This window comes from Candoia aspera, chromosome 1, assembly GCF_035149785.1.
Source record: "Candoia aspera isolate rCanAsp1 chromosome 1, rCanAsp1.hap2, whole genome shotgun sequence".
NCBI lineage: Eukaryota > Metazoa > Chordata > Lepidosauria > Squamata > Boidae > Candoia > Candoia aspera.
Genome location: NC_086153.1, coordinates 7,988,690 through 8,008,408, shown reverse-complemented (window position 1 = coordinate 8,008,408; position 19,719 = coordinate 7,988,690). Strand labels below are relative to the sequence as shown.

The 19,719-nt window shown below is 43.0% G+C and overlaps 1 protein-coding gene across 2 annotated transcripts; it reads right to left on the bottom strand.

Moving 5' to 3' along the window:
- Nucleotides 1-12,456: 12,456 nt before the first annotated feature.
- Nucleotides 12,457-18,903, bottom strand: SRSF1 (serine and arginine rich splicing factor 1). 2 transcript variants are annotated; one of them, XM_063297013.1, is made up of 5 exons: nucleotides 18,486-18,902; nucleotides 16,341-16,525; nucleotides 14,723-14,895; nucleotides 13,757-14,466; nucleotides 12,457-12,958 (listed from the first exon to the last, which is right to left on the bottom strand). In XM_063297013.1, exons 1-4 carry the CDS (start codon nucleotides 18,677-18,679, stop codon nucleotides 14,272-14,274), a joined length of 747 nt encoding a protein of 248 aa, XP_063153083.1. In that variant the 5' UTR covers nucleotides 18,680-18,902; the 3' UTR covers nucleotides 12,457-12,958; nucleotides 13,757-14,271. The 2 variants fall into 2 exon arrangements, with proteins under 2 accessions (XP_063153083.1, XP_063153091.1); XM_063297021.1 differs by lacking the exon at nucleotides 12,457-12,958 and having other exon boundaries at nucleotides 14,268-14,483; nucleotides 18,486-18,903.
- Between the last annotated feature and the right edge of the window lie 816 nt (nucleotides 18,904-19,719).

The window sequence follows — 19,719 nt, the reverse complement described above, 5'->3', positions numbered from 1 at the left end:
GCGTAGCCTGCTATGGTTCCAGCAAAAATGTGCCCAAATTCATTCATACCTGATACATACAGTATATTACAAGTACTTTCCCTCCAAAGCGATGAGGTTCTTTTTCTTATTAGTAATAAATAGACATATGATTGGTAAGAGCGTCTGTGTGTGTGTGTGTGTGTGTGTGTGTGATTTCACATTGGATTGTTTAAAATCTCTGGAGACTTCAATTCTGTGTACCAATGGGAATAGCCCATCTTGAACCAGTCAAAAAAGAGAAAAAAAATATAGCTGCAGCCTAAATGACCATTGAGGAGTAGAGCCCAGTGCCCAAATGAGAGGCATAGTTCCACAGCAACCTATTTGGCCACTAAAAGCCCAGCACGTCACTACCAGAAGTTCTTCTTCCACATTCTGTAGGATGGGACCTCCAGGGTTCCCTCTTGGGTCCTACTAAGAGGAAACCCTCTGCTTTCATGCTGGAACCCCAAAACTGCCTCAGCAGTGTGCTGGGGACAAGATGGAGGCTGCATCATGAGCTCCATCATGTCCCCCACCAACAGTTAGGGAGGCATTTCTGGGTCACAACAACTGGAACGGGAGGATGAGCCATTAGATGCTCCTTCAAGCTCAGCATCATCCACCCTGATTGACAGCTGTTCCTGAGAGCAGCTCGTTGAAACTTGGTGCCTTCCAGATGGGATGGACTAACAGTTGTCAGCATGCTGTTTCCATCTGGCATTCTACCTGAGGGTGGTGTTTGAATCTGTAACAGAAAACGTGCTACTGCCGTAGAAGTTCAACCTGGTTCTTGGAAGATTCTATTTGAAGATAACACAATCTGCCTTTTCTACTTTTTCTCGCTAGGTGGCTATAGCAGGCCACTCTTTCATTTCAGAATGCTGATCACAGCAGAGCTGGGCAGACAGAGACCTTTCCCAAAGGGGCGGTATATTCAAAATAATTGAAATATAATGTTAAAAGTCACCTTCATTTAGGATTACCAGATATCTGAGCAGGCAAAGGAGGACCTGGACAGTTGGAAATGAGGACAAATGGGAAAAGGAGGACACAATGTTTAAGTTTCCTCACATCTGCAACAAAAATCACAGTGAAAAACTGCAAAAGAATGTACTTGGGCCTACATGTATATGAAATTACTTTTTCCAGCATCAGAAAGACTGGTTTTTCGATTGCACTACTTTTACAACAAATCTTCACTTTCAAGAGCGTCATGTTAATAATGGTAATATAGAATCAATGATGACAGTTTTCAAATTTCACCATAAAAATGTACGGTATGATGAGTCATGTGATCTACAGAATACAGTGATCGTAGGTTTGAAGGGGCTGGTTTGAAGCCGATTGCTGGAATTGGGAAATAACGTAAATCTAAGATGTTGAGTCTGTCAATGGATGAGGGAAGGGAAGAAGTAGACATTCTGCAAGGTCACAGTACACTAAAGTTTGAATTATTGCTGTTGCGAAGAGTCCCCCCCAAAAAAGACGCTCAAAAAGCTGGACAATATTTGATTTTAAGGCTAAGCCTGCTGGATGGAGGACTTGAGGACATGGCCTCTTTTTGCTGCATGTCTGGTAACCCAACCTTCACTGGATATGTATTTAACTATTTTGTTCTGGTTCTTGCAATGATCTCTTCAAATGGGTCAGAATCATCTATTTACTTACATACCATATTAGTATGCCATGCATTTCCAAAGTCTCTGAGCAGCTAACAATCAGAGATTGTATTTAAAAACTAACTTAAAGAATAAAAATAAGCCCGCCAAAAAAATAACAAAAAACCTCAACAGCATCCTAAAGGATTTTTTAAAAAAATACTGAAGTCATGTGACTGCCAATGTATCCCAACATTCAAAGCATGACTCCTTCCTGGGCTGGACGGAACAGGTAGGTTTTCACTGCTCACCTGAAACCCAGGAAGGAAGAGGTCAAATGGCTCTCAGTAGGGAGGGAGTATTTAAAATGCCCATTTTCAAGGTCCCATCAGATGGCATGGAGGGATCTGTTTGATCTGGTGGGATGAGTAGGTGAATGTAGGCATATAGGCAGTCCCACAGATAACTAGGTCTGGGACCATGTAGGACTTTAAAACTGACCATCTCCTTGAATTGCACCTGGAACCAATTGGCAATCATGCAGCTCCAGAGGCAGTAGGGTCACCAGAGTATATTGGGAAATACCCATCATTGCCAAGACCGCAGTATTTTGTCCTAGTTATAGGATCCAAATGCTTTTCAAGAGCAGCCCCATGCAGAGCACAGTACAGGAATCCAAACATGGCTTGGGGACTGTGAGCAGGCCTCCCAATCTAGGAATGGCTGCAGCTGGTTTAACCGTGCAAAAGCCCTCCTGGCCAGAACCTGCTATCTACTGTCTGAGCAGGAGCAGAGTGTCCAGGAGAATCCCCAAGTTGTGGAATACTTCTGAATTGGGGAGTACAACCCTCTTCAGAGCCAAAGATGGTGCTACCCTGGAAATTTGGCCCATGGGCCCAAAGCCACTCTTTCTTGGAAGGATTCAATCTGATCTTTCTTCCCCAGGCAGACCCTGATAGCCTTCAGCACTGGGCCAGCACTTTGCCACATTATTTGTTTGGCCCAGGGCCAAGGTATACTGTATGATTGGGCATCATCAGCATATTGATAATATCTGTCCCCCTGATGAGGATGACCTCTCCCAGCAGTTTTAAGTAGATGCTAGACCAGTGTGGAGAGTAGAGACCCCTGGGACACTCCACAGCAGGGTTTCTCAACCTTGGCAACTCTAAGCTGTGTGGACTTCAACTCCCAGAATTCCCCAGCCAGCAAAGCTTGCTGGGGAATTCTGGGAGTTGAAGTCCACACAGCTTAGAGTTGCCAAGGAACCCTGCTTTACAAGATGAAACCCACCCCAGTCATCTGCTCTGATCTGGGAGTTTTATCTGCCAAAAAGTCACGAGAATCCTTCATAGCAGCCCTTCAGGTGGATTTGGTGATCCCTTGCTTCATCCCACTAAGTATCCACAAACTGGGCCATTTCCCCCTATTTGGGACAGATGCATCTGGTTTTTGTCTTTGCTTGGTGTGCGACTCCAATCAGTTATGGCTTATTCAACAAGCTATTGTTAAATGACTTTAATACGTTTAGCCCAATATTGTTTGTTCTGGCTGGCAGCCATTTCACATCGTTTCAGACCGAGGCTTATTAGCTCTGACTGATCCTGTTAATTGTGCTACCCGGCAGTAACAGGAATTGAACCCTTCAAGCAGCTGTGTTAAGCTACTGAGCAAGGTTCCATCCTCCCACCCAGATGGTACTTACTGAAGAATTCTTACCCTAAAGGGTGGATTTAGCATTTTTCTAAGGGAAGAAAAGCAGAACACCAATAAATGCCAGGTAGTACTCAATTGGCAGCTTTGCACAACATGCTAGATTAAAATTTAAGATTTACATCCTGCCTTTCTTCTGGGAACTCAGGAGGGATTGGATCTCCCAGCTTCTAGGGCAACACCTTAACTGCTACACCACACCAGCTCTTTTAGACATCTATTACAGTGTTTCTGCACCAGGTTAACACCTCTCAGCTGGATTTGCATAAGATGTACTAGGTTAGGTTAGGCTTAACCTTGTTCTCTCTTTTGGAGGTTTAATGTCTCAGGCAAGCTCTGTCTGGGGTGAACCTGCTATTCAAGTTCAGAAAATAGGTTAGTTCTATAAACAGGCTGTGTGTGTTGTGTGCAGTTGATTGCTGGAAATACTCATTAATAAAAGTCTGCTTGGAGCTTCAAGCAGTATTGTAGTAATTCAGGGGCAGAACAGCTCCAGTTTCAGTGCTAGCATCTATTTAATTCAGTGTTTCTCAACCTTGGGAATTTTAAGATGTGTGGACTTCAACTCCCAGAATTCCCCAGCCAGCAGAATTCAGGGAGTTGAGGTCCACACATCTTAAAAGTTGCAAAGGCTGAGAAACACTGAGCAGGTTGCAGCTGACAGGACCTCCCACTACACCCAGGGATTATTTCTGAGGAACAAAGACACTAGCAGCGGTAAGAGAATTTAGAGCCTTGTGGATGGTCTGGCCTGCATTGAAGCAACTTCTAAAACTAGATCCACTGTGCCCCACCACGGCAGCTAATTCCATTCTAAACACCCTAGAGTTGTTTAGGTCCATCTCCTATGGTAAGCTGGAAAAGCTTCCATTCCTTGTCTCCCACTAGCAGTACACCCATGAATCAGGATTAATTCTACCACAGTTGTATTGCTAAACCAGTGCAAACTTCAACCTCTCATTCCTTAGCAGTATAAATGGAGAGGTGGGGAAAAGACCCTAATAGAAAACCCTCAAAACTAATGTTGGGAATTGGCTTCCTGCTGGCACAGCCGCCCTAGTTCATTTAGAATCATTTAGAATTTAATTTTCTCACAAACTCAATTCTAAATGATTCATTCGTAGCATCGCCATGAATTGCCCAGAAGTCACTGATTTAGACAAGAGAGGGAGACACAAAAGGCAAGGATGGAGTAAATTCAAATGCACTTATGCAAATTGCAATTTTATTTATGCATTTCAGCCAAGAGGCTTACAATCACAATCTCCGAAGATACAGCATACTTAGCAGTACATTAGGGCTAATTCCAGGCTTAAGAACTAGGTGGAGCCAACGCAATCAGTGGGTGGAAACATGTATTTTTGTGATCCCCTTCTCCCTCTTGAATTTGTGGAGGTTTAAAATTATCTCTTGATTTTGAAAGTCACCCAAGAATTGCAAAAATGTGAGCTCCCCCCCCCCCCGATGTTACATACTTATACTGGGTTAAAAGCAGCAGTAGGATCATCTGCTAAAGCAATTTTGAAATTTCACGGTTCTTCAGAGTAACTATTCTCAGGGTATGGTGTGGAATCAAGAGAAGAAACAGTGGCTTGTTCTAAGCATGCAGGGGGCACACTGAGATTTTGTACCTAAAACAGCCCTGCAAATAAAAAGCTAGCACAAATCAGGCACGATTCTAACTGAACCCAAACTCTTAATTGTTGACACTACTCACAAGGCCTTTTCAAAACGCTGAGGAACCTTTGTAACATGCTTGTGGTCATTAAGTGGCAGTCCCATTCTGCAATTCAATTTGCAGACTTGCAGGCTTAATATAATACAATAGCAGAACGGGCATTTTCTCATTCCAAAATAAACTAGTTCCATATGCTGCTCTCAATTGTATGGACTGGCACAAATCCATCTGCTCAGTTTTCCAGGTCTCCTACTGCTGTCATACTCCTTGGCTCAAACGTGTATAAAAAGGCTTTTCAATAATTAAAATGGGAAAATCTTCATGTGAGTGTGTCAAAGAAACAAGGAATGGAAACAGGCGACTCCTCTATATCTAAATCAAAGTTGTAGACAGAATAAAGGTTAAGAAAAGTATCAAGCTTAAACTGTAACACAGTACAAAGGATCCAGTAAAAGCCTCCTTCAAATGGTGTTTTTTGAGGCCTTTACACATGCCTACTGTGATTATTCTACTCCGATACAGGTCTCCATTCTACTAAACCAAACTGCCCAAAGAACCACTAAAATCCAGCAACTGCTAAAGTCCAACAGGGTTGTGAGAAATGGATGTTTTCTGTATCTTGACTATGCATGGCTGCAGCTCTGCTTCCCAGTCAAAATTACAACTCTCTCTGTACTTCCCCATTTCTGCACTTCTGCTTTCCAGTTGTTCTAAAATCTGAGTATTTTTTTAAAAAAAAAGAACAGGTGAGAAGGCTTTTCAAAGCAGAATGTGAATTTGACCTCACTGGTCAGAAAATGCCTTCCTACCTTAAGTAGTTACACTTTTCTAGAGTTGGGCCCACAGCTTATATCCCAAAAAATATTTGGAAGGGAAAGGAGGGAAATTAGGTTCCCAAAAAGGCAGCAGTATTCCTTGCAGGAAGATTGGGGCACCACACTGACCTGTCTTCAAATATTTCTTATTTAAAGCCATTATGTATTTAGGCCTTGATTTACAAAGAACGTAACAGACCACTGGCTGCAATGGAAACAAACCATTTGAACTAGCTTTGGTTTGGCTCTGGAACCCCAACTTCACCCATCTGCTGTAGGTCCTTTGCGACTCCATCACGTATGGAGCCTTAGCGGTTAGGGTGTACCACGTTTTCCAATTTTCTTGAGGACAGACGAGGAGAGCAATGTAAGGCAACAGGGGATAGCCTCGTGGAGTGCAAAATTCTCTCAAGCAGGGATAGGCGATTTCTGAGCCAACCTGGAATCTCAAGAACCTGTCACAGGACTCCTATAAGAGTTACTGAAAGGCATGTTTATTTACAACCCCCTCCCCCAATCAAAGTCTTAGAACAATTTACCAAAGGCAACGTGGTGGACTTGCTCCTTTCCTCTCCCTCTGGTCCTTAGCATGTCCTCTACCAACCTAGTGTATTTTGGGCTCTTTTTGCACAGCTGTTCCAAGCACTGTACTGCAGTCACCCAACAATTTCTATGAACCATTATGTCTGACATCCTCAGCATTCTAGTAATCATGCTAGAAGCTGATGCTGCATCCCAATTTTTTTTTTTTTTTAAATTAGAAGGCATCTTTTGTCTGGCTCAGAAGCTAAGCAGGGTCAGGCCTAGTTCATACTTGGATGGGAGATTTGAAAGTTATCAGGGCTGCAGGTTAGACTTTAAAAGTCAAAACATGGACATGTCTGTAAGAAGTCAAGCTCAAAGCAGACTTTACCTTAAATGGATAGAGGCCAATGGACTCCAGCAGAGCTGTCCTCTGGCACAGGCCTCCCTCATTCCACTGAAATTTAATGCTCTCCAGATGTTGACCAGAGCTGCACACCAGGTTAGTGGTTTGAACAGTTGCTGGATGGTACAAGTAGAAATGTGCATAGCTTGCTGGACCCATCACGGTACCTGTGTATTTAGACCTTACATTGATAGGCACCTGGCCTGTGGATGGTCCCAGGCTGGCCCACAAAACAAGCTACCAACAACTGGTAACATCAGGTCTCTCTATACAGATGTTAAGGGTGGCTGCATTGCACAATATTCATTGCCGGGTACAAGGCCAAGGCCCCCAACCCCATCTTCTGTCCAGCAAAAGCCAACAGTTACAGTCCTTTAACTATTGCAATGCCTACATCCCCTTCCCTTTGGAGGAGATGGGTTCTTGAAAATGCGATGGCAGTGATGCTGCAGCAATGTTACCCTAACGTTTCCCCGGTCATGTTCCCAATAAAAACTTGGACTCCTCCTCCTCCTCCTCTCCTCTGTACTGGTGAACCGTTCTGCAAGGGAATGAAAAGGCGGAAGGTTTGTCTTTTGGCCAGTCAAGCCTCAAGGAATCCTCTCCTGGCTCCAAGTGCAAATCATCCACTAGCAGAGGTCCACGTCTCCATGCACCAGTCATCAGTTAACAGGAATGATATGCAACCTAAGAGCAGCCAGGGAGCTCAGCTTTCATTTCCTGGTTTTCCTGGTTATTTTCAAAGTTTTCTGAACAGTAACATGGGGGAGGGGAGGAAAAAACAGCACGTTAAACAGATTAACAATAGGCATCCAGAAGTCCATTTAAGTCTAGTCTGCCTATCTATGTCACATGCTAGGAATCACAACCCCTTACTCAATTCTTACTGGTTTTTTCTTTCAAGACTATTAAAACATCTTTATAGCAAGATTACCATCACCTGCCCTTTCAAACCTCAGCAGCTCAAGGGTTACTTCCACTCGTACCTCAAAAACCTCATGTGACTCACAGAAGTTACGGTCACATCTTTGTCAGATGAACAGATAATATTCTCTGAACTCTTGCTGGCATTATCTGTCTACCTAACGTCTTTAGCCTGTTTTCTTCTGAATACAGACACCTTGATAAACGAATTTGTGATGCGAGAGGGAAAATGATTGCCACTAAAAATTTCCAGCATCCAGTTTGGACAATTCAGGACTGACCCATGGAATGCACCACAACCCCAAAGGCTGTGGGTTACTGATCCTTCAGATCATTGACAGGTCAGACAAAAGAGCTTTGCAAAACAGATGTCAGGCAATCTCCAATGAACAAGGCAAGAGACAGGGACATTTGGGGATTTAAGGCAATCCAGGGGACAACGGATGGAGATACACAGAAGAAATAAACCAGCAGGAAGCTCTTTATGCAAGGTGTGAAGCAGAATCTAGGAAATATTTGCTACAGCTCATATACTAAAGCTATTTACCTTCCCCCGCCACCCCTTTCTGTTATTTCTCATTTTACGCTGCAAGCAACTTGAAAATAGATTGTTCTATTGTCTATTTGACCAGGTAAAATGCCATATGCATAGATGGCAAGTCATTAATTTATATATAGCATCATGAACACCTGAGTGCTTTACCGATCCTGTTATCCTCACATGACCCTGTAAACAAATCATCATAGTCAGGTACAGCAGTTAAGGAAAAAGGAGAACGTGAAATTCAGTTTCATTTATAAAGAGGAGTTTCTGATACAAGCATTTCCCAGCACAGGGCTTCCCGCTTTATACAAGCTGCCCTGCGCAGGAAAGACGGCAAGCAGTCAGCAAAGTTGAATGAATGTTCAGCTAACGTGGAAGCAAGAGCAGGAGATTAAAGGGAATACACAGAAACATTTGCTAGCAACCAAAATGCGGGCTGGAAAATTTCCCACTTGGAGCAAGTTTGGCCGTTTCTACATTGTGGGCTTGCTTTTCAGCCAATTTCTAACCCCCCCCCCCCAACCCCAGGACTTTGTTGCTTTCTGTTCAATGGCTGAACGAGAAGGGGGAAACAGCCAGACCAGTGTTTCTCAACTTTAGCAACTTTATTATGTGGACTTCAACTCCCAGAATTCCTCAGCCAGCATGGCTGGCTAGGGAATTCTGGGAGTTGAAGTCCACGTATGTCAAAGTTTCTAAGGTTGAGAAACGCACAAGCGTCTCTTCTTCTTCCATGTACCTGCCACGTGGCAAAGGCTGAAGTTGTCATGTAGAGGATTCTCTACTATGGACAGGAAACAGCCAGGCTGTGCGTTTTCTTGACAGTGGGCCCCGCTATGGTCTGTCGGAAAGAGACCTGACTTGCTAGCCCGTTTCCGAGGCATGAGGGACCACACCCAATCTAAAGACAAGTGTTTGGCATTAATAGTAGCTTCCTCATAAAGGTAACACTGCTAAGTGCTGATACAAGAAGGAAGCATTTAATACAATGCAAGAGATGTCCTGAAATATAGACTATTTACTAAAAGCCAATAGGAGAAAGAAGTGACAAAGCCCCATCACCTAAGAAGCCAACATCAGAAATCCTATGGTTTCTAACATTCCCCAAAACACAATCTGTATTTCATACCTCACACTTTGGCAGCGTGTGGATTTCGACTTGAGTATGCCAATTTCAATCACATGGATTTGCACAGAACGATTTTCCAGTTCAATTGGAAAGCAGCACATAGGCAACTTTTCAATCGCATAGGCAACTTTTCAATCGATTTTGATACGTGTGCATCAGAAGAATAAATGCACCAGCAGGCCAATTCATTGGTTGGTGTGAGGTTATCTGGGGACTGCTATCAAAGGAAATGGTTCCGGACACTTTTTTTGGGGGGGGAAAGGCAAACCTTTAGATTTTACCCAATTCGGATTAAAAGCTTACTGTTGATCAAAGATTGACTGGTTATTGTACTAGTTATCTCAGGAACAATGGACACAGATGAGCACTTGTCTTTTTCCTGATCTATTTTAGTCTTAATGCCCATGGCAAAATTATAATAGATTTAAAAAAAAAAAAAAAAAAAAAGTCATTTGATTCCATGTACATGTAAGTTTAGATTTTTTTCTGCCCAGGTTTGAAATTAGAAAAAAATCTTTGCCGACTACCTCCTTCCTTCATTCTAGCACTACACTGTTACTATAAAATTGATCCCCAAACTGGGAAAGCCGTGGTTTTCCTAAAATCAGGTCACTGGTCTGTCTAGTCCCCCTTAATCTCAAAGAACTCCTTACAGCTCGTTATTTAAGGTCTGAAACATTATTTCTCCCCTTCAAAGCACGTTAGGCCATTTAACACACTTTTAGTAGAGGTCCGTATTCAAATAAAGCAGCAGCAGCTCAGGAACTCTGTTTTAATATACTTATTTTATGATTTCCCTCTGTCACATTAAAAACCACAGCTCAAGGGTTCTCAATGCTGCCTCCAAGGCTTCCGAAAGGCCAGGATTTGTGCGCCTCTGAACTATGCAATACACGAACGTAAGAGAATAAAACAAGACAATACACCTCCCCAACAGTGCAGGTGCTCCACATCCTAGGCCATCTGTTAGTCTAGAGACTGACTTGGCCTCAGAATGTCAACCCATGTTTTTCCATTGCACAGGTGTGCATGTACAAAAAAACCTAAAACAAATTCAGTTTGTACTCAGTAACTTGACCACAGGCCAATTATACAAGGCTATCATTTTCATTATTATGAGTGTCAGCCTAGGAGCTTGCCCACTGAGCTCATACAGGCTGAAAACCTTTAGCCTTAAGCTACAGAACCAGGTGTTTACAAAAACAAATCACAATCTAATTACAGGTCTGACTTATCAACCTTCCCCTGCTACATCTAAGGGCTTATCTCTTGGTTGTGCTTCTTTAACCATTACTAAACAAGCAGCTGTTTTCATTAGAAAGCTACCATACGATCATGCAGCCTTTTAAAACAGCAGTTATCCAAAGGCCTACTTTCAAATTTTGTGAGGAAGCTTAGACTGTAAGTCACTTGTATGAGGAATTTGAACCTATCAAAATGTCAAGTAATGTAGCTTATCCTCAAGGGTGACATGACCCCGTCAGCAGGAATTACAAACAGGAACAAGTACAGGTAGTCCTCATTTAGCAACTACCTCATTAATAAAATTATGCACCCCCCCGCAACTGCTTCATTTAGTGATTACTCAGTTGCAACAGTGATTAAAAAGTAACTTTGCAACCAATCCTCAATTTTACAACCTCCACAGGTCTGTAAAGCAAAAGCTGAATCATAAGCAGCTGTGGTTTCACTTAGCGACCACTTCACTTAATGACCAAGTTGCTGGTCCCAACTGTGGTTGCTAAACGAGGACTACCTGTATAGCATCATAAACGTATGAAATGTGCTCCTTCTTGCCAACTCTAACAGCTCTAGGAGGAATGAATAAACTTAGTGTTCCATAGCAGGAACCAGTAGGATTCATGATTGAGTAGGGATCCATATCCAAACTCCAAGCTCAATACATTATTAAATAGAAAACTTAATAGGGACAGTAATATATCAAGACCACTGGAGAATTTAGTGTCATTCTAAAGCCCTTGGGATCTAAGGGGAGACTCAATCAATGCTTTACACTTCAAATATCCCATTGCTTTCATTCTCTATCCTGAGGCTTTTTAAAGTCTTAATTCAATTTTTGAGACGCTAAAATTCAAATCAGTTTAACAGCAACCAACTTTCACCAGCGTCTGATTATCCTGATGTAACTAGAATGCGTATCTAGACCTAAATGTTTGTCACCTGAGCAGTGATTTTTACAGTTGGTGGGTTTTAACAGCTTTTCTGAAAGGATTGCTATTTCCTATTCTTTGAGAAGCACCTAGATAGCCTCAATATCTAATATAGGGCATATCAAAACAGCATATAATCCCAAACTGGTTTATGCAAGTTTGAAAGCAATTTTATGCCTTTAAGGAGCATGTTCAAGATCAAGCCCCTTGTTCCCTCAGGGGCACAATGAATCCTAGACCATTTTTTACCATGGCTTTTTCTGGGGTAGGAAGCTAAGTACCACCAGCTTATCTTTGCTGGGAGATAATTAGATTTATACGCCACCTAACTCCCAGTGACTCTGGGCAGCCTGGGAAAACTAGGGCCATAGACTTTTAAATTGGAAAAGCAGCAACCCATTTCTGTGCTGTCATGGATGTGCTTATGAACACACTGATGGATTTTACTAAGGGGGCACCAAGATGAAAACCCGGGTTAGCCCCCAGACCTCAATTCACAGGATGGGCCCCGAACAAGTACTATGATTAATCCCATCAGAGGCTCCTTCCATTGATTTTTAATTAAGAACAATTGTTAAGATTAAAAAAAACCCTTTAATGCCAGTCCTACTTGATACAGAACTCTGTAGCTCTTACCTGGTCATCCAAATTCTGCGCTCCCCAACAGCTGCATGAAGCCTTGGCTATGCATCACGCTAGAGCAGCCAAGTATTCCACTCCATGTGCCTGACCACGTACGCTCCAGGATGTTTACCTTTGTTCTCACACCTTCCCACCAGGGTTTATTTATGCCCAGGCTGCTGCCAGTGCTTCAATGCACATGAATGGGGCACAGAGCACAAAATGAAGCCCAGCCAGTTACCAGGCCAAGAATCAGATGAACTTAACAGGTGAACTCACCACAGCACAAGGCAATATAAATGGGCATTATTTAATACAACAAAACCACCATGCACTTTTTTATAAAATTTTATTTGTCAAAAGAAAAAAGGCAATAGCCAATTGAAAGCCTGCTTAATCTTAAGACTCCAATTTGTTTGTGTTGTTAAATTTAGATAAATGACTTATTGGCTCAACGTTTTTAAACAACCCCCCTTTTCCCCTTTTAACATTTACCATCTACTTGTGCTGAATCCTTCCAAGGAGAATGCTCCAGCGTACCTCTCCAGGTCCTTGCTTTGCTCCTTTTACAAAAAAAATGAAAACTCCATCGTGCATCTTATGGGCTCCAATCGTCAAAAATAGGAAAAATCTTTGGAATAGCCAATTGAGTTGAGTAAAACTCCACACGAGTGCGGTTTGGTTGGGGCAGGAATCCACTCCTATGTTCCTGGTAATTTGATCCCGCTCCATGAATCCTTGAAATTGATCCTCCCTATCCTATCCACATTATGATTTGAATCCAATGATCCAGCTCCAAGGATTGGGATCCAGTGAGCCCTCTCCAATCCAAACCTTTATAACCAGCAAAACCAAAAAAGAGGAGGCAAAAAGTTAGATACCGTAATGAAAAATAGGATTCTGGGGAATGATCAGTTATGTCTGCCACTGAATAATAAAAATAGGCATTGATAACTATCAGTTCCCCAAGACAAACTTTTGTATTGTGAAGCTCAATTTTTAGCAGTGTTAATCATTTGGAAGAAACATTCTAGTTATTTACAAAGTATAACTGATAATTTCAACATCGCAATTCCTGTATGTGCATTACAGGTTTTGTGGTTAAAAAAAAAAAGATGTTATGAACTTGCCCTAGAACCATCCAAGCCTAAACTAAAAGCTCATTATACTCAGTCTAGAAGTAACAATTTAACTGAAGTATCAGAGTCAATTCTCACTTATCTTGCAGGGGAATAGGGCAGATTTAAAGAAATCCCCAATGTGCCCCCCCACCACTGCTTCCATTCCGTTACGTTTAAGATGAAACAGCAATGCTCTATCAGTCACACAGAGGACATGCAGATTTTAGCAGTATTGAGATTATACTTCCACGTCTGAAAAACCTGCATGTTACAAGGGTAAAAATGGGCAACACCTGTAATCAACTGACACAGTATACCCCACCCCACCCCACCCCGAATGGAAACCACATGGGTCCAGATAAGCCACAATTGCCATCATGGTAGTCAGAAAACTTCAGCTGACTAGAAAATGAGTGGAACAATAGAGAACAGGCGTGCCTATTTAGCTATTCTCTCTGTATAAGGTCAATACTGCCAATTTAATCTGTGACAATAGCACTTGGAGTCATACCATTGCCTCCATTTTTGATCTGATCCTCCTCAATCCTCCTTTTGACAATCCTAAAATGATTGACATGTGCTCCACAATCCTTTAATCCAAAGCATTCTTAATCCATCTCTTCAGATATGTCTACAGAAAGACACATGAAAAGGCAAGATAAAAATGTAAGCTCCCCCAAAAGAGACAATTTAAACCCCAACATCCCAAGCTTGTATAAACCATAGCCGAACAAGGACAATTTATACAGCAATATCACAGTTGGAGGGGGGTCAGCAAACCAGCTAGAAAGAACCCTGACTAGGACATGTTAAAATACAATTTATGAAAGACACAAGGGAATGTTGATGTTAAAGAACAAATACTCACTAGGGGTATTATACAAAAACGCAATTCAACATTTTAGCCAATTTTCAGTAAAACAGTTTCAATTGTTTTTTTTTCTAAAAGAAAGGACTCTATGGGGCAAAAGGAAACTGCATACAACATGGAGAAATTCTACAAAAAGGAGCCCTATTCAAGGTCATTTATGTACGAGAGCGTGATCTGCTGTGACGGGGAGAGTAGCGTGGAGATCCTCTGCTTCGTCTTGGGGAGTAACTGCGACTTCTGCTGTTGCTTCGGCTACGGCTTCGGCTACGACTACGGCTGCGAGAACGAGATCTTCCGTAGCTCGGACTTCGCGGGCCATCAACTTTAACACGGATGTAGGCAGTTTCTCCCTATCAAACAGACACAACTTTCGATTGAAAGGTCTAAGCTTTTAAGCAGTCTTTGCAGGCATGCTGATAGACTGAAGATTTTTTTTTTTTAACAAGAAAAGTTGCATTACTTCTCAAGCATGACACCCAACTAACCCTTTCTACATTTTTTAACACTATAAGCAGAAAAGTTGCATTTCCTTACCTTCAGTTTTACCGCATCCAAATGCAACCCTCTGTATCCAATTCTTGCCAAAATATTAAGTGGAAAACCTACCTCATGAGATCTAAACTTAGTGTTATCCAGTTTTCGCACCGCGTAGGTCATATCTTCTTTCCGAACAAACTCCACGACACCAGTTCCATCTCGGAAAACATCAGCATAACATACATCACCTGCTTCACGCATGTGATCCTTTAAATCCTGCCAGCTTCCACTGGGAGGCAGTCCTGAACAAGAGACAGGTTGTAAATTATTGCTTGTGAAGTGGATGCCTTCCTTAACTTAGTGATGTGCAGACTGGAAATTATTTACTTCATGTATTAATCATGGTTGCTTAGGATGCCTATGTTCTTTCGAATTATCTGTGAATTGTTTAGGAAATAACCAGACAATGGAGACTTCATTACATGCTTTTATGGTCACAAGAAGATTGATGCTGGAAGGATATCCACTTCATATCAATTATAAAATAGTCTGAACTCACCTCTTCCTATATTTGAACAAGCATCCAGTTATTCATACGTTACTTGTTGAACTGAAGAACTATTCAGAAATTTGGACATATTTTAGTTTATATGTTTGATTTCTCTTTCTTCCTACCATTAAGTAACTTGACTCAAAAATAACCTGTGTAATGTAACTGTCTTGGATTGTGACTAAAAGTTGCATATTTTGTTGAGTCTTTTCCCTCTTCTTTCTTGCATTTGGTTAAAGAAACTAATAGGATTATGGTAATGCATACTACTTAAGCATTGCTTTGAAGAGTCTACAGAAACTGTAACTGGTCAGAATGCAGATGGGTGCTTCCTTATAGGATTATGTTATACTTATCTCAACTCAGTGTAAATCAAGGGTGCTTATCCTTAAAGTCTAAAGTAGTTTGGCACAAAATACTTTACCCACCTCCTCCAATACCAATTTCTCGGTCTCCAAAATCTGGTGGTTAAACCATTCTTTTATCTCCCAACTAAAGTGCAGCCAAAGGTTGAAAGGAACAAGGCAAAGGCCTTTCTCACTGGTTGCCATTAAGTTGTATAATTCTTTGATCCAGAAAACTAGCATAGCTCCCTAACTGTGTTCTACAGCAATCTACCATGTCTAGATAGGTCGTTGATTCACCAATTAAAAATTATACTATGTTCTTGAATTATCTGCAGTATCTGCATTTTTATTATGCTTTCTTTTCATTGAGACCAAACAGTTATGGGGGGGGGGGGGGCTACACATCCTGATGATTGTACAATCTAGCCAAGGTGGCTCTTGTCTTATTTTAATATTGCTTTTCATTGTTAGCAGTCTTGAAGGGTACGCATGCAACAGAAACAGGAATATAAGCTTTAAATGTTATCAACTCAACATGATGCTGTAAGCTTCAGAACAAATAATCATAGTGGTAAAGCATATTTATGTTATTTAAAGTATGCTGGCTTATATCTAGGAAATCTAATATTTTGGGGAAAATGAGGAGCAATACAATTCAGTAATTTTTAGATTAGAAAATTAAGATTTTCAAGATGCTAAATCATGTGCTAAGTAGATACCCGGAAAACAGTTGAAAGGCAGCTTAGATAAATATACCCCATCACCAATTTTATCCAATTGTTAACTAGTCAAATCATTTTCAAAGCTGAAACTGAACAAATTTGTTTTATCCCAAGAGGCAGAAACTGACCTGATACTATCACTCTATACTCAGAGCGCCTTGATGGGGGTCCATATCTGCCCCTTGGGGCCCCACCACCTCCGCCGCCGCCTCCTCCTCTGCCAGTGCCCCGACCACTTCGAGGGAACTCTACCCGCAGACGGTACCCATCATAATCGTATCCATCCCGTCCATACACGGCATCTTCTGCATCCCTGCAAGAACAGAAACAGAAAACCGCACTGAGGTTAGATTCAAGGTTCCTGAAAGACAGCTGCATCACAGGCCCTGCAGGAACACGTTATGAGGAGGAAGTAAGCCTTCTCCTTCAGTCTATAAAAACAAGGAAGACTTTGTTCGAACAGCATTACAAAAATATGCCTTCTTTTTGTAAATAAGTCAAGCAACAAACGTTCTTCCATTCCTGACACTGCAGTCCAACTCTACCAGATAATACATTACTTCTTAGCGTTGTGTGTAAAAAACAATGCTGTTTAAATGGAAAAGCAAAAAAGAGTAACATACCCAACAACCTTATGGGCAGTTAGAACTTTTACAGATTCCAAGAGGGGGAAAAAAAAATCTGAACACTTGTATCTTGAGAAGCAGAGGTTGGAATCACAATATTACCTGCATGGTAAAACTGTGAATATAGAAGCTTATTATTCTCCCTTTTCATTTTCATTTCTCACTTCTGAATGTTATTTAGCTGAAAGAAAAAACTGGCCTTTTAACTTATAAAAAAAAGCTTATTTATCCAAATCTCAGTTTAAATCTGGCTTTAATGGCAATGAGAGCATGAACTAAATACACTTACATGGGGAAATTCACTAATGAACAATGGATTGAGGCCCATAAGCATATACGCTGACACTTAACATTAAGAATACAGCAACAGCGAAATTTAATAGTTGCCTTTAAGAAAACTACAAAAGGGAAAATAGCAAATGTTTGAGAACAAATCTATCAACTTCTGTGGAAATTTCTGCAACCACAGCTTTTTAAGGCAGTTTCCTCTCTTCTATTCAGCTCCTTATAGAAAAGGAACTCTGCCCTCCTCAGACCAAGCAGCAAGGCGGTATCCCTTAAAAAAAGTAGGTCCGACATTCAACGAAAGCTTGTATTTATTTTATATCTATTCCAAACCCAGCAATGTAGCTTTCACTCTTAACTACAAAATGAAGTATTTAAAAATGGCCTAACTTTAAGTACCATTGCAAGAATTGAAAAATATGCTATGCCTGTTTTGAAATTAGCACTTGAACTCCAAATAAACATTCCCAATACTTGGTGGATTCCGCCTCACCCAGTACAGGCCAGAGTCAATGTTCCTGGATTTGGTCCCTTTGTCTCAATTTTTGCAAGAACAATCCTGAAAAGTAGCTGTGGAGGAGAAGCAATCTACACAAGAACACTGCAAGGCAAGAGCTCCCCAATGGCACCCACTACAATTGAGATAAAAAGTCTACACACCCCTGTTAAAATGCCAGGTTTTTGAAACGTAAAAAAATCAGATCAAGATAAATCACTTCAGAATTTTTTCCACCTTTAATATAATATATAAGCTGTACGATATCTATCTATCTTTTCCAGTACGGCTGGAACCAACCTCCAACCCTCCCATGTTGTGACCACATCATTCACTAGTCTAACCCTCCTCGGGGCAACACCCAGGCACGGCTGAGGCCCAAAGGCGCCTACAAAACAGCAGCAGGTGGCACGTGCGTGGGGAAGGAAGGAGACTTCAATGCTTCCGGGCAGGAGCGAGGCCTCCGGAGGGCGACCAGCTGCTCCAGCCGCTACTATCACCCCGCGGGCCTAGTCGCCTCCCCCCGGCCCGCCATTACGAATGCAGAAAGGTCGTTATGGGCCAGGAACCGTTGGCAGCCTCCTGGTTCCCTAGGATGACGAACTGCAGCGCGCTGTTACTATTCCAAGTGTTGTTTTATTCCGTGTTGTCACAACGCGGCGCACAACAGGAGGCGGCTCTACCGCAACTGTCTTCCTCGTCCTGCCCTTTCCACCACCTCGGCCGTCCGACACGCGCAAGGCGAGGATGTTGGGAGCTGAAGTAGCAGGCGCGGGGGTTGGGTTGGGTCGGGCCTGCTACTCCAGCGGGCCGAAGGCCCCGCTGCACCCGGGCGCCCTTCTCCGCCACCCCCGGGCGCCACTGACCTGGGGTCCTCGAACTCGACGAAGGCGAACGGCGGCCCCCCGCGGCGGTTCTTGAGATCGATGTCCCGAATGGCCCCGTACTTGTAAAACACGTCCTCGATGTCCTTGGTGCGGATGTCCGGCGGCAGGTTGCCCACGTAGATGCGGCAGTCGTTGTTCCCGGCCGGGCCGCGGATCACGCCGCCACCAGACATAGCGAGGTCAGCAATGGCTGCGGTTGGTTGGTCGGCGTGCGCGAGAAGAAGTGGAGGAGGACAGGGGGAAGAAGCTCGAGGAGCGGCCGGGGAGGAAAAGGGGAATTAAAAAGAAAACAAATCTACAGCGATTTAGTCCAACCGAAGAAAGAGAGGGAGAGAAAGGAAGAGACCGGGCGAGGCCAATGAGCAGCAGCAGCAGCAGCAGCAGCAGCACCTCCACCCGCTTCAGCTCTCACGGCTGCCACAAAATGGCGTCTCGCTCACGCGCGGTACTTGCCCTGCGCAAGGATCCTTCCGCGCCGTTGACGTCACACTCCCGGGGGGGAGTGGAGGCGAGCGCAGCCTTCCCGCCCTTCGCCAGGCGCATGCGCAGATCTCCTGCTCTTTCCCCCCGCACACACAAACAGGGGCTTTTCCAAACTTGTTATTATCGAACAGCTTATGGGGTGCCGTCCGACGTTTCTCAACAGTAGATGCGGCGATTTTAATTTACTTTTTTCGCCTTTATTTTAAAGAAAACAGCACAGCTCCAAGTAGGCCTCACGGCTGACGAAGACTTCCGTTAGCTTCTAACGCCGCGAACCGTTAAAGGTCCGCGCGAAGAAGATCCGGCTAATAGGGAGGAGTTGCACAAAGGAGGGAGGGAGAGAGGGAGGGTGAGTTATCCCACAATGCCTCACGCGAACGGCTGCCTTGGCGCCAAAGAGAGGAATGCTCCCACGATGCATCGCGAGGAAAGAGGGCAGCCAATAGGCTTGAGGTCAGGCGGCGACGAGAAACAAAAATTAGAATACGGACACGCCCACACAAAACCCACCTCGGGTGAGCTCTCTAGCTCTCTTCAAAGCCGAATTAAGAAAACAGACGGCACCTTTAAAAATGAGGCTCAGTGCACGCACTACCGTTTTTTTTTTTAAATAAATGCCCTCGATGTTGGGAGGACTGCTGCAATTCGTTAACGTGTGCACGGGGGAAACACGTGTTTATATTCACCCGGGCCACAGACCGCCCCGTTGCAAAAGGACAGGCTGCAATTC

Excerpts from the sequence above, each read along its gene's own strand:
- SRSF1 (XM_063297021.1), bottom strand. The coding sequence starts at position 18,679 with ATGTCTGGTGGCGGCGTGATCCGCGGCCCGGCCGGGAACAACGACTGC. Across the intron at positions 16,526-18,485 it reads GTCGAGTTCGAGGACCCCAG|GGATGCAGAAGATGCCGTGT; the intron begins GTCAGTGGCGCC and ends CTGTTCTTGCAG. Across the intron at positions 14,896-16,340 it reads GTATAGAGTGATAGTATCAG|GACTGCCTCCCAGTGGAAGC; the intron begins GTCAGTTTCTGC and ends TCTCTTGTTCAG.